This window comes from Engystomops pustulosus, chromosome 2 (assembly GCF_040894005.1).
Source record: "Engystomops pustulosus chromosome 2, aEngPut4.maternal, whole genome shotgun sequence".
NCBI classification, from domain to species: Eukaryota; Metazoa; Chordata; class Amphibia; order Anura; family Leptodactylidae; genus Engystomops; species Engystomops pustulosus.
The window spans coordinates 20993726-21007146 of record NC_092412.1 but is presented as its reverse complement, the minus strand read 5'-3'; the positions used below and the strand labels follow the sequence as shown (position 1 = coordinate 21007146).

General features: G+C 40.1%; 1 protein-coding gene across 2 annotated transcripts in view; it reads left to right on the top strand.

The window, feature by feature from the left end:
- Nucleotides 1-3329: 3329 nt before the first annotated feature.
- LOC140117334 (retinal guanylyl cyclase 2-like) overlaps nt 3330-13421 on the top strand; it is a 71849-nt gene continuing 61757 nt past the window's right edge. For both annotated transcript variants that reach the window (XM_072133931.1, XM_072133932.1), the window contains exons 1-2: nt 3330-3924; nt 11317-12132. In XM_072133931.1, the coding sequence (XP_071990032.1) occupies nt 11385-12132 (748 nt within the window). In that variant the 5' untranslated portion in view covers nt 3330-3924; nt 11317-11384. The remainder of the gene's footprint in view (nt 3925-11316; nt 12133-13421) is intronic.

The window sequence follows — 13421 nt, the reverse complement described above, 5'->3', positions numbered from 1 at the left end:
CCGAAAGGAGTTAAACTCCGAAACTATATTACTGTACAGTAGTGTGTTAGGTTGGATGATGGGACCCCCTGACTTTGTGGGGCCCATAGCAGTTGCTATGGCTGCTACCACTGTAGTAACACCTCTGGTCATACTATACTATGACTGTACTCACAATAGTAGTGCAGTATGAGTATATTTTACATTTTTACCATCATTTTACCTCCGAATCCGAATTCCTAATAATAAAGTTTCTTTTCCGCTCTGTAAAGTAGAGCTGATGTCGCATGGGAATCCACTTCTAAAACCTGAACGATCCTGGATGTGTGAACAAGGCTGTAGTGCATTATTATGTGTGTGCCTTATTATACAGGGCACCCTGTGGATTATATCTAGGCCTGTACTACAGCAACACCTCAGGGAGGTGCAACGTCTTTAGAACAGTATCCAAAAACTTACAGCAAAACAATACAATAGTAAATATGATAAAATTATGAAATAATGTTCATAATAATTATAATTAATATATATATATTTATATGAAAATCAATCAATTCTGGCAGGAGAGAAACCTAATTTTGAGAGATGGTCCAGGAGTGTTCAGGATATTCCTAATAATTATAATTAATATATATATATATATATATATATATATATATATATATATATGAAATAATAATAACACCATACAATGAATTCTGGCAGGAGAGAAACCCAATTTTGAATTTTGAGAGCTGGTTTAGGAGTGTACCGTATACATAGATAATGAGCCCCTGGGACAGCACTATGGGATATATCAGGGCTATTGTAATGTTGAATAAAATAAAAGATAAATAGATCAAAATGCTATGAAGAATATATCTAGAGTATAACAGTAAAATGAGAAAAAAAACAATACATGAACACAACACAAAAAAAGACTAAATATGACTAATAAATAATGAGTATAATATTAATCATAATTTTGCTCCAAGATTATTCAAATTAATTCCAAAATTTCAAAAATAATAGAAAAGTAAACCATAATAAAAGGAAAGAATTAATTACAGGCGATCCCCTACTTAAGAACAACTGACTTACATACGACCCCTAGTTACAAACGGACCTCTGGATATTGGTAATTTACTGTACTTTAGTCCTAGGCCACAATAAACAGCAATAACAGTTATCACTGGCGTCTGTAATGAAGCTTTAGTGTTAATCCTGATTCTTATCACAATGCAACATTTTTAAAATCCAATTGTCACAGAGACCAAAAAAAATTTTGGCTGGGGTTAGAATTATAAAATATACAGTTCCGACTTACATACAAATTCAACTTAAGAACAAATTAACAGAGCCCATCCTGTACGTAACCCGGGGACTGCCTGTACTATTACTTATATTGCTACTACTACTACTGCTACTAACGATAATAATAATAATAATAAACATTTTAATAAAAATCTCCTAAAAACAAATTGAGCAAGAAGCTAGAGAACTTAGAAAGACAGTAATGACCTGTACATTCAGATTGTGAATAGTGATAAGTGGATCCGAACCATAAAGTTCTTACTAAACTTAAAAGTTTGGGTCTGGGTTCAGCTCTACCCCCTCCTCCCTTCCCCCTCCATAAACACTTGCATTTGGTGCTGCCACCGAGTGCAGGTGTTAACTCTTTAAATGACATTAGCAAAGTCGCCAGCCGCAGCTAAATGGCTAAACCACGCAGGGTGCCACCATTTTGGGAGTTCTTCGGGGGATCTTCGCTCCCTGATGACATCATCAGAAACTGGACCCAACATAGAATTTTTATCGATTTGCTCATCATCATTAATTGTGAACTCCATGAATCAACACGAGGGAATCTGTACATACCACATGGGGGGATTTTTATTAGGCTGCGGTCAAACGTGGCGTTTTGAACGCGTTTTTGGCCCATTTTTAAGCAGCCAATCAAAAAATGCATTTGTTTTTTGAAAAACGCATCCATTTTTGACCAGTTTTAATGATAATTGGTAAAACCTGACAAAAACGGATGCTTTTTTTTTAAAGCATGCGTGTTTTTTTTTAACAAACTGCTTAAAAACGGGCCAAAAACGCGTTTAAAACACCACCTCTGACCCGGATCTTAGGCATCATCTTGTGCCAGTTTTTAAAGCATCTTAGGAGCTCTTCAGATATCTTCTAGACGTCTTAGCCTGCTTCATAAATACGACACACAAGGTGTTAATGCCTGCAGAGAATAATAAAAAAAAAAAATTTTTTTAAAAATTGCACAAAAATCGCAAATACTGTATGTCTTTTCTATGCCAGGAGGGGACTGGTGCAGTGTTTGCATGCGTTTCATCCGGGTCCTCCGGTTTCTTCCCACACTCCAAAACATACTAGTAGGCTGATTAGATTGTGAGCCCCATTGGGGACAGGGACCGATTAGGCAAACATTGTGTAATCTGTGTGCGCTAAATAAATAAAGGAATTATTATTACTATTATGCAAAATTAATGTCTCCATCAAATCTGGATTCATTTGAGTAAAATGGCCCAAATTTGGTACCAATTTGTGGGTCATTTAAACACCCGAAAACTGACTTAACTATAATGACACATCCCTCCCGGGGGAAAGGCTGAATTGAGTATATATCAAATAAATCATTCAAAAATAATTGCGGTTAAATTCTTAAAAATTTACATATGGAAAATAAAGAGAATAAAATCAGGAAACAATAATTATAATAGTAATAACAGTGATCATAATACAATAATAACTACTACAGGCAGTCCCCGGGCTATGTATAAGATCGGTTCCATAGATTTGTACTTAAGTTGAATTTGTATGTAAGTCGGAACTGTATACTTTATAATTGTAGTTCCAGAGAAAATTAATTTTTTGCCCTAGTGACAATTGGAGTTTCAAAATTTTTTGGTGTAAATTGACCAAGAATTATCAATAAAGCTTCATTACAGACACTTTACAGCTGATTATTACAGTCTGGGACTGATGTAACAGCATCCAGAGAGCTTCACCAGAGGTCACAGGGGTCTGTCTTTAACTAGGGGTCGTCTGTAAGTCAGGTGTCCTTAAGTAGGACTATTGTACTATGTTCTATTATTATTTTAAACTTTCCACCAAAATTTTTGTACAAAGTGGAAAGTTACGGAGACACTAAAATGATCACTCTCAGCATGTCCTGATTTGATATGCTGGGAGTTATAGTTCCACAGCTGCTGGAGGAGCACAGATTCCATATATATATAGTGAGACATAATAGTATCAAGCCTGATACATGTTATACAGTGTCCAGCTGCTGCTCATCACATGTCCAGGCTCCCAGCTGTCTGCTGAACAACATGTCATATCTATGGAGCGCACAGGAGAGGTGTGAGAGACACAGTACAGCAGCAATCTTCTTAGGAGGCTTCCTGCAAAGCAGGGATTAAGCACACACTCACAGCTCCAGGTAATGCTCTGCTCCTGACCCAAAGGTCACACTCACCACAATTGCTGCACATACCTGTAAAAGCTGAGATTTTAAACATTGGAATTCTGGAAACATTGGGAATTTTACTGGAAAGGATCTACTGGATCTACTGACTGACCCATAGGCTAAAAGGTACAGGACCCTAGAAGAAGAAGCCTAGAAGTGATGTCCCGGAGGGTCTTCTTAGTAGACATTCTTCTTCATGATGTTGCTTCCTTGCTGGATCCTTGGTTTGGAATTCACTGACTTCTTAACTGAAGGAAATAAGAAGAAGAAATCTAGTGGTGGAAACAAGGTGAAGGATCTATGTGCCGGATTGTGACCCCATAAGGAGATATGAGAGAAGACCAGTGGACACCTCAGGGCTATCTGCAGAACTTGGCAGGGAGCTGTCCTTGGTGCTGAAATCCTGAACTAAGGGTTAAACCAGGTTGATATTTCCTTATAATGTCCTGGATACAGAGTTTATAATGGGATCGTGAAGGGTAAGTGAATGTCCGTGACCACCACCTTATAATAATCTCATATCTAGGGGGGGATGGGGGGTGTCATATCAGAACTGCAGGACTGTCTGCATCAACCATAGAGAAAATGAAAGACAACTAGAAAAAAAATCTCATTTGTTCTTGTCTCATTGCGGGTCATGTTCATGTAAATATGTTAAAAAAGGAAAATGAGTGTATAAAAAGTCATAGAAACGACAACAGGTGATGAATATTCAAAAAAGCAAAATATTTCACGTCATATTTTTTATTTGTCTTATTCTTCGCATTCTTACAGTAACATATTTATGATTAATGTGTTACAGTGCAATATTAAAGTTAATAAATATCTTTAATGTTATAATAATATAATAATAGCAATAATATAATAATACTGTTATAATAATAACAGCAACAAAAAGCACAATACAGCGGATAATAATACTAATAATAAACTAAATTAATGATATATTAAAATACATATGTGATAACATAATAATAACATAGTAAAAAAAAAAAAACACTATCGTAAAATATGTTGCAAAACAAAATAACCATGAACGCTATCGCTCCACATTCCCTTCTAAATTCTTACACAATCAGTGGATTAGTGGCAGTGACAGATGTCATATAATGGAATCAGCTAAATTCTTCAGGAGTGAATAATAATCCACACAGAATCTGTGAAATCATATCTAACACATCCTACAGGCTATATTCAGAATTACAGTGACTCCACCAGCAGAATAGTGAGTGCAGCTCTGGGGTATAATACAGGATGTAACTCAGGATCAGTACAGGATAAGTAATGTCATGTATGTACACAGTGTCTGTACCAGCAGCAGAATAGTGAGTGCAGCTCTGGGGTATAATACAGGATGTAACTCAGGATCAGTACAGGATAAGTAATGTCATGTATGTACACAGTGACTGCACCAGCAGCAGAATAGTGAGTGCAGCTCTGGAGTATAATACAGGATGTAACTCAGGATCAGTACAAGATAAGTAATGTCATGTATGTACACAGTGACTGCACCAGCAGCAGAATAGTGAGTGCAGCTCTGGAGTATAATACAGGATGTAACTCAGGATCAGTACAGGATAAGTAATGTCATGTATGTACACAGTGACTGTACCAGCAGCAGAATAGTGAGTGCAGCTCTGGAGTATAATACAGGATGTAACTCAGGATCAGTACAGGATAAGTAATGTCATGTATGTACACAGTGACTGCACCAGCAGCAGAATAGTGAGTGCAGCTCTGGAGTATAATACAGGATGTAACTCAGGATCAGTACAGGATAAGTAATGTCATGTATGTACACAGTGACTGCACCAGCAGCAGAATAGAGAGTGCAGCTCTGTGGTATAATACAGGATGTAACTCAGAATCAGTACAGGATAAGTAATGTCATGTATGTACACAGTGACTGCACCAGCAGAATAGTGAGTGCAGCTCTGGAGTATAATACAGGATGTAACTCAGGATCAGTACAGGATAAGTAATGTCATGTATGTACATAGTGACTGCACCAGCAGCAGAATAGTGAGTGCAGCTCTGGAGTATAATACAGGATGTAACTCAGGATCAGTACAGGATAAGTAATGTCATGTATGTACACAGTGACTGCACCAGCAGCAGAATAGTGAGTGCAGCTATGGGGTATAATACAGGATGTAACTCAGGATCAGTAGTTTGTATAATGAATGTAATGAGGTTATATACTATATAGATGCAGGTCACAAGTCTCATGTATTATCCTGACAGCTGATGGGCCTTGAGAATGTACATTCCAAAGTGACAACCAATATGGCTGCATTTCCTGCTCAAAAATGTCTGCCAGCATGCTGGGTAAATCCATAAATGGTAAAATGTTGCAAAAGTTTGTTCTTACATTTCATGTATAATGAGAGGGGTGGGACCTGTTCTCTTGGTACATGGTGTTACATACTTATTGCATGTAGCCACTAGTTCTCCTATGGGATTGGAGATGATTATACATTTATTATCTTACACAGACTTCACTTAGCTCTCCAGACAATGCATGATACTGTATATACATAAGGGCTCAGACATATAGAGGGGGTTGCTTTATCATATTAATGGCAGCTATCTGGTGCAATCACAGGTGACAATGGCTTACAATGGCCATGGATGGGAGGGGGCTTTCTCTGTCCCTTGCTTAATACCCATTGGGAGACAATGGGTTAATGCAGCAGCCAGAGGTCTAAAGGTCAGTCCTAAATAAGAGCCTAGTAACTCCTGCCATAGGATGGGGCATGATGCTTAATGCTCATGAATGCTCCATGTAAGTGATCCCCACTCCATTGACCTCAATGGAGGTCCCCATCCCAGAAGTCCTATACCTACTAGGTCCCCATGCTGCACCATGGGTGTGGGGTCCCAGCAGACCCTACAAATGAGACACTACTAGGGTAGACATGTCCGGTTTACCTCTCGCTGTTCTCACAGGTGGGTCACTGTCATACACTATGGCGGTATTATAGTCCGTTAATAAGCCCCCGTGGTGATACATTGTACATTGGGGATTTGCTTTTCTCCATGTAGCCGGAGAAACTCTCCAGCAAATCCTTCATCCTTGTGCTGACAAAGCGCTGAGCATTAAGACGATTATACTCCATTCACTTAATGGAGCTGTAACATATCCCACGTCAGCCCGGGCCTCTCCCGGGACACAAACACACAGCAGGTTCTAGTGGAAATCTTTCTGCTGCTTCATTAGATCTGATCATTGACTACAGCTCAGCTGTATGGTCCATAGGCATCCAATGTAGTCTGAAATCCAGCCAGGAATCCAGCCAGGAATCCAGCTTTCTCCATGCTTTATACTGCAGCACTGAAAACCAATAGAAAGTTCTCCAAAGTGTAGAAAGAGCCGGCTAGAAGAATGATTATAAACCACAAACTGCAAGTGACCGTCCAGGAATAATAAAAGAAACTCCAGACAAGAAATAATAATAGACACGACCAGACACTAATAATGGAGACCCAAGACCAGACACTAATAATGGAGACCCAGGAGAAAATAAATATAATAATAGAGACCCCAGACCAGACAAAAATAATGGAGACCCAGGAATAAATAAATATAATAATGGAGACCCCAGACCAAACAATTATAATGGAGACCCAGGAGCAAATAAATATAACAATGGAGACCCCAGACCATAATAATGGAGACCCGGGAGCAAATAAATATAATAATAGAGACCCAAGACCAGACAATAATAATGGAGACCCCAGACCACGCAATAATAATGGAGACCCAGGAGAAAATAAATATAATAATGGAGACCCAAGACCAGACAAAAATAATGGAGACCCAGGAACAAATAAATATAATAGAGGAGACCCCAGACCAAACAATTATAATTGAGACCCAGGAGCAAATAAATATAAAAATGGAGACCCCAGACCATAATAATGGAGACCCAGGAGCAAATAAATATAATAATAGAGACCCAAGACCAGACAATAATAATGGAGACCCCAGACCACGCAATAATAATGGAGACCCAGGAGAAAATAAGTATAATAATGGAGACCCCAGACCACGCAATAATAATGGAGACCCAGGAGAAAATAAATATAATAATAGAGACCCAAGACCAGACAATAATAATGGAGACCCCAGACCACGCAATAATAATGGAGACCCAGGAGAAAATAAATATAATAATAGAGACCCCAGACCAGACAAAAATAATGGAGACCCAGGAACAAATAAATATAATAGAGGAGACCCCAGACCAAACAATTATAATTGAGACCCAGGAGCAAATAAATATAATAACAGAGAACCCAGACCAGACAATAATAATAGAGAGCTAGGAGCAAATAAATATAATAATTAAGACCCCAGACCAAACAATTATAATAGAGACCCAGGAGCAAATATATATAATAATGGAGACCCCAGAACAGAAAATAATAATGAAGACCCAGGAAAAAATAAATATAATAATGGAGACCCCAGCCCAGACAATAATAATGGAGAACCCAGTTTATGCAACGAATAATTATAGAGGTCACAGAGCAGACATAAATAATAATGGACCTGATTACACAAAAAGAAGTGACTTTTTAAAGGGGTTTTTAATCAGATTAGTGGGATACAGACACTTGATCGTCAGATTAAACACAATGGGGGAGATTTATCAGTAGTGCTTGAGGTAAAACTGTTCTAGTTGCCCATGGAAACCAATCGGAGCTCAGCTTTCACTTTTTAAAACAGCTGTGGAAAATCTGAGCTCTGATTGGTTGCTATAGGCAACTAGTACAGTTCTACTCTCAGACACTTCTGATAAATATCCCCCATTGGGGGCATTTATCATGGCAATTTTCCTGACGTACAGGCCCTGAAATAATGGCAATTCCTACTGAAAGGTGTCGTAAAGGGTGACATTGCGGGCGACAGAGAGAAACACCCCGTGCCTGTGCACTAGCTATAGCCTGTGCCCGTTCAGGCCTGAACGGGTGAAGGTTATAGCGCATTTCTACACCAGACAGCACATGCATAAAAAAGCAACCTGGTAATGTACAGTGGGTATGGAGAGTATTCAGACCCCTGTAAATTTTTCACTCTTTCTTTTATAGCAGCCAATTGGTAAGATCAAAAAGGTTCTTTTTTCCTCATTAATGTACACGCTACCCACATCATAGCATAAAAAGAACAGAAATGTAGATATTTTTTGCTCATTTATTAATCAAGAAAAACTGAAATATCACATGGTCATAAGTATTCCGACCCTTTGCTGTGACACTCATATGCTGTCCATTTCCTTCTGATCCTCTTTGAGATGGTTCTACTCCTCCATTGGAGTCCAGCTGTGTTCAATTAAACTGATTGGACTTGATTAGGAAAGGCACATACCTATATAAGACCTGACAGCTCACAGTGCATGTCAGAGCGCATGAGAATCATGAGGTCTAAGGAACTGCCCAATGAGCATAATTGTGTACAAGGCACAGATCTGGTCAAGGTTACAAAAGAATTTCTGCAGCATTTTCCTAGGAGCACAGTGGCCTCCATAATAGTTAAACGGAAGAAGTTTTGGATGATCACAATTCTTTCTCGACCTGGCAGTCCAACCAAACTAAGCAATTGTCAGAGAAGAGCCTTGGTGAGAGGTAAATAAGACCCCTCACTGTGACTGAGCCCCAGAGATGCAGAAGGGAGATGGGAGTCACCTATCACTGCAGCCTTAATCTGCTGACAGAAGCCTCTCCTCAGTGCAAGACACATGAAAGCCGCATAGAGTGTGCAACACATGAAAGATCCCAGACTATGAGAAATAAGATTCTCTGCTCTGAGGGGACGAAGATTGAACTTTTTGGTGTTAATTCTATGCGGTGGAGAAAAGCAGGTGCTGCTCATCACCTGCCAAATACCATCCCAGCAGTGACACATGGTAGAGGCAGCATCAGGTTATGGGGGCAGGGACAGGACCACTGGCTGTAATGGAAGGAAGGATGAATGTGGCCAAGTACAGAGATATCCTGGATGAGAACCTCTTCCAGATACTCTGGACCTCAGACTGGGGCAAACCTTCCAACAAGAAAATAAAGCAGAGGCTTCAGAACATCTCTGTGACCATTCTGGTCCAGCCTGAGCCCCAAATTTTGGTGTGAGAAACTTGTTGCATCTTCCCAAGAAGACTCCTGTCCGCACCAACTCCAAACCTGCTTATACTCAACACTGAGCAAAGGGGCTGAGTATTTATCAGCGGGGGCTGAATACTTATCACCAGGGGCCGAATACTCATCACCGGGGGCCGAATACTCATCACCGGGGGCTGAATACTCATCACCGGGGGCTGAATACTTATCACCGGGGGCTGAATACTTATCACCGGGGGCTGAATACTCATCACCAGGGGCTGAATACTTATCACCGGGGACTGTATACTTATCACCGGGGGCTGAATACTCATCACCGGGGGCTGAATACTTATCACCGGGGGCTGAATACTCATCACCGGGGGCTGAATACTTATCACCGGGGCTGAATACTCATCACCGGGGGCTGAATACTTATCACCGAGGGCTGAATACTTATCACCAGGGGCTGAATACTTATCACTGGGGGCTGAATACTTATCACTGGGGGCTGAATACTTATCACCGGGGGCTGAATACTTATCACCGGGGGCTGAATACTCATCACCGGGGGCTGAATACTTATCACCAGGGGCTGAATACTCATCACCGGGGGCTGAATACTTATCACCGGGGGCTGAATACTCATCACCGGGGACTGAATACTCATCACCGGGGGCTCAATACTCATCACCGGGGGCTGAGTACTCATCACCGGGGGCTGAATACTTATCACCAGGGGCTGAATACTCATCACCGGGGGCTGAATACTCATCATCGGGGACTGAATACTCATCACCGGGGGCTGAATACTCATCACCGGGGACTGAATACTTATCACCGGGGACTGAATACTCATCACCGGGGACTGAATACTCATCACCAGGGGCTGAGTACTCATCACCGGGGACTGAATACTCATCACCAGGGGCTGAATACTTATCACCAGGGGCTGAATACTCATCACCGGGGGCTAAATACTCATCACCGGGGACTGAATACTCATCACCGGGGGCTGAATACTTATCACCAGGGGCTGAATACTCATCACCGGGGGCTGAATACTTATCACCGGGGGCTGAATACTCATCACCGGGGACTGAATACTCATCACCGGGGGCTGAATACTTATCACCGGGGGCTGAATACTCATCACCGGGGGCTGAATACTCATCACCGGGGACTGAATACTCATCACCGGGGGCTGAATACTTATCACCGGGGCTGAATACTCATCACCGGGGGCTGAATACTCATCACCGGGGGCTGAATACTTATCACCGGGGACTGTATACTTATCACCGAGGGGCTGAATACTTATCACCGGGGGGCTGAATACTTATCACCGGGGGCTGAATACTTATCACTGGGGGCTGAATACTTATCACCGGGGGCTTAATACTTATGACCATGTGGTATTTTAGTTTTTCTTATTTATTAAATTAGCAAAAATATCTACATTTCTGTTTTTTTTTTCATTCAAAAATTTAAGTCAATTAATTGATTTACTATAAATTTCATACTTCCCCTCAGCTAAAAATACTACACAAAAAGGAGAGTATTTTTACCCTGTCTGAAAATTTTTAAAAAGGTCATCAATATATTTATACTGGGAAACCCCTCTAAACCCAGTCACTTGTCTTCTCCTTAAAGATTTTGTAGAAATTTCCGAGGAACAAATCATAGATGAAGTTTGATAACTCAGTCTGCTCAAGACAGCTCCATGTTGTTTTTGAATCTAAAATTTTTTTAATTGTTTTCTTTTTCTTCTTCAGGACCTTCCGAGGTTGTAGATTCATGGCCAGTGAAGGACCTTAGCTTCACTGTCATAAGCTATAAGACAATGTTTTATCTTCTCTCAAGTCTTGGAGACTTCTTGTTGAAAAGATCAAGACTCCAAGGTCCCAACCAGCTGCGAACACAAAGACCCTCAAGAACGTTTCCATTCCATGTGGTTCCTTGGTGCTTCCTATTAGGATTACTCATCATGAAGCCTGTAGGCGTGCAGAGTGTGAACTTTACAGTGGGCATCATAGGTCCTTGGTCATGTGACCCACTCTTCTCTAAGGCCTTGCCAGAACTGGCCGCTCGTTTGGCAGTCGTCAAGATCAACAACGACTCAACTCTTGAATTGGCCCATAAATTGGATTACAAAATTTTGGACGAAAATTGTGAAACATCAAAAGCTTTGGTAGACTTTGCCAGTTTCGACAAACTTTCTTCAGCATTTGTAGGACCACAAAACCCCGGATACTGTGACTCTGCCTCACTTCTGGGCAAAAATTGGAACAAGGCAATATTCTCTTGGGCTTGTGTCAACCATGACCTGGATAATAAATTTAGTTTCCCAACTTTTGCCAGAACTTTGCCGGCGCCAACCAAAGTTTTGTTTCACTTTATGAAGTATTTTCGATGGGCGCATGTTGGGGTGGTGTCTTCGAATGAGGATATCTGGGTGGATACGGCTCGGAAAGTGGCAAGTGCTCTGAGGAATCATGGGCTGCCCATTGGTATTGTGACGAGTATGGGCAATGGTGAGAAAGGGATTGAAGCTACGATGAAGGCTATAAAGGAAACACATGATCTTCGAGGTAAGAAGAGGAACTTATAGAATTGTATCTATAGATTTTTACATAACCATTGCTAGTACTTTGCGGGGAGCCAGTTAGTAGTGCCAAGCTTGCGGTCAACTCTTTAGATGCTGCGGCGATAGTAACCACTACATCTAGATAGTGACCAATGGACAGGTAAGTTAATCACGCCCTGCATTATGATCCTGGGGGTTTGTTCCTTTGGAAGGTCTGTCTTCATTATTTGCATATTAGACCCTGCCAGAGGCAAAGTCTATTAGGCTACATGTCAGTAATACTACATAAGTAGTTCAATGTATTATACAATCAATTAAATGATTGAATGTTCAAGTCCCCATTAAAACTGCAAAAAAAAAATTAAATTACCCAAAATAAATAACATTTTTTTTTATATAAATAGAAAATTAAATAAATAGAAAAATTAAAAATGTATGGCCTGGAAAATACATTTTAATTTTATCGAAACTGCTTGGTTAACACAGTAATTTAACCCCCGTCCCTTTTTTAATTTTCTCTCCAATTCAAAGAGTAATCAATAAATTCTATGTACAACCAAACTGGTAACAGGAGAGAAAAAATTCAATTCAACTCAAATTCAATTCAACCCGCAAAAACCAAGCCCTGAAATGGCTATGATGACTGAAAAACTAAAAAGTTATGGCTTTTGAAGGCTGATCATCTTTATATCTACGTTGACAAAAAAATTATAAAATTCCAATGTCATACATACATTTAGGGAACTTGAAGTTAATAGAGGAAATGGTTAACCCTTTAAGGGCACAGAAAGCAACACTATGACAGAAAACCCATTAACCTTTTAGTAACAACCACCAATATGTACAGCAGATGTGCCCAGGAAATGAACCCTCTCCATAAACATCTCCAGCTTTGGGAGCTTTTCATCCCTTGGATGGTGCGGTAAATCTTAGGCTTTTCTCTTTTTTGTCTCTTTTTTTTTTTTTTGGGGTGCATTTGCATATTTGAGACAAACTTTGCCTCTCCACTCGCCTAGCAAATTTAGACGAGCAATAATTTTTCAGTATTGTGTCTGATGTATCTTTAAAATCCTAATGTGGACATACAAGAAAGTTGTAATTTTGGTGTAGATTGCGGTAAATTGCACAATTTTGTCACAAATGACTCCCAAACAGGTGTAGGCAAAAGATTAGAAGGGTTTGTAGAAGAATTTGCAACTTTTTTGTGACTTTTATATATAAAAAAAAGGGTAAAAATCCAACAGACACAAATGCCTGACGTACCCCCCTCTAAGATAAAAGAAACAAGTCCAA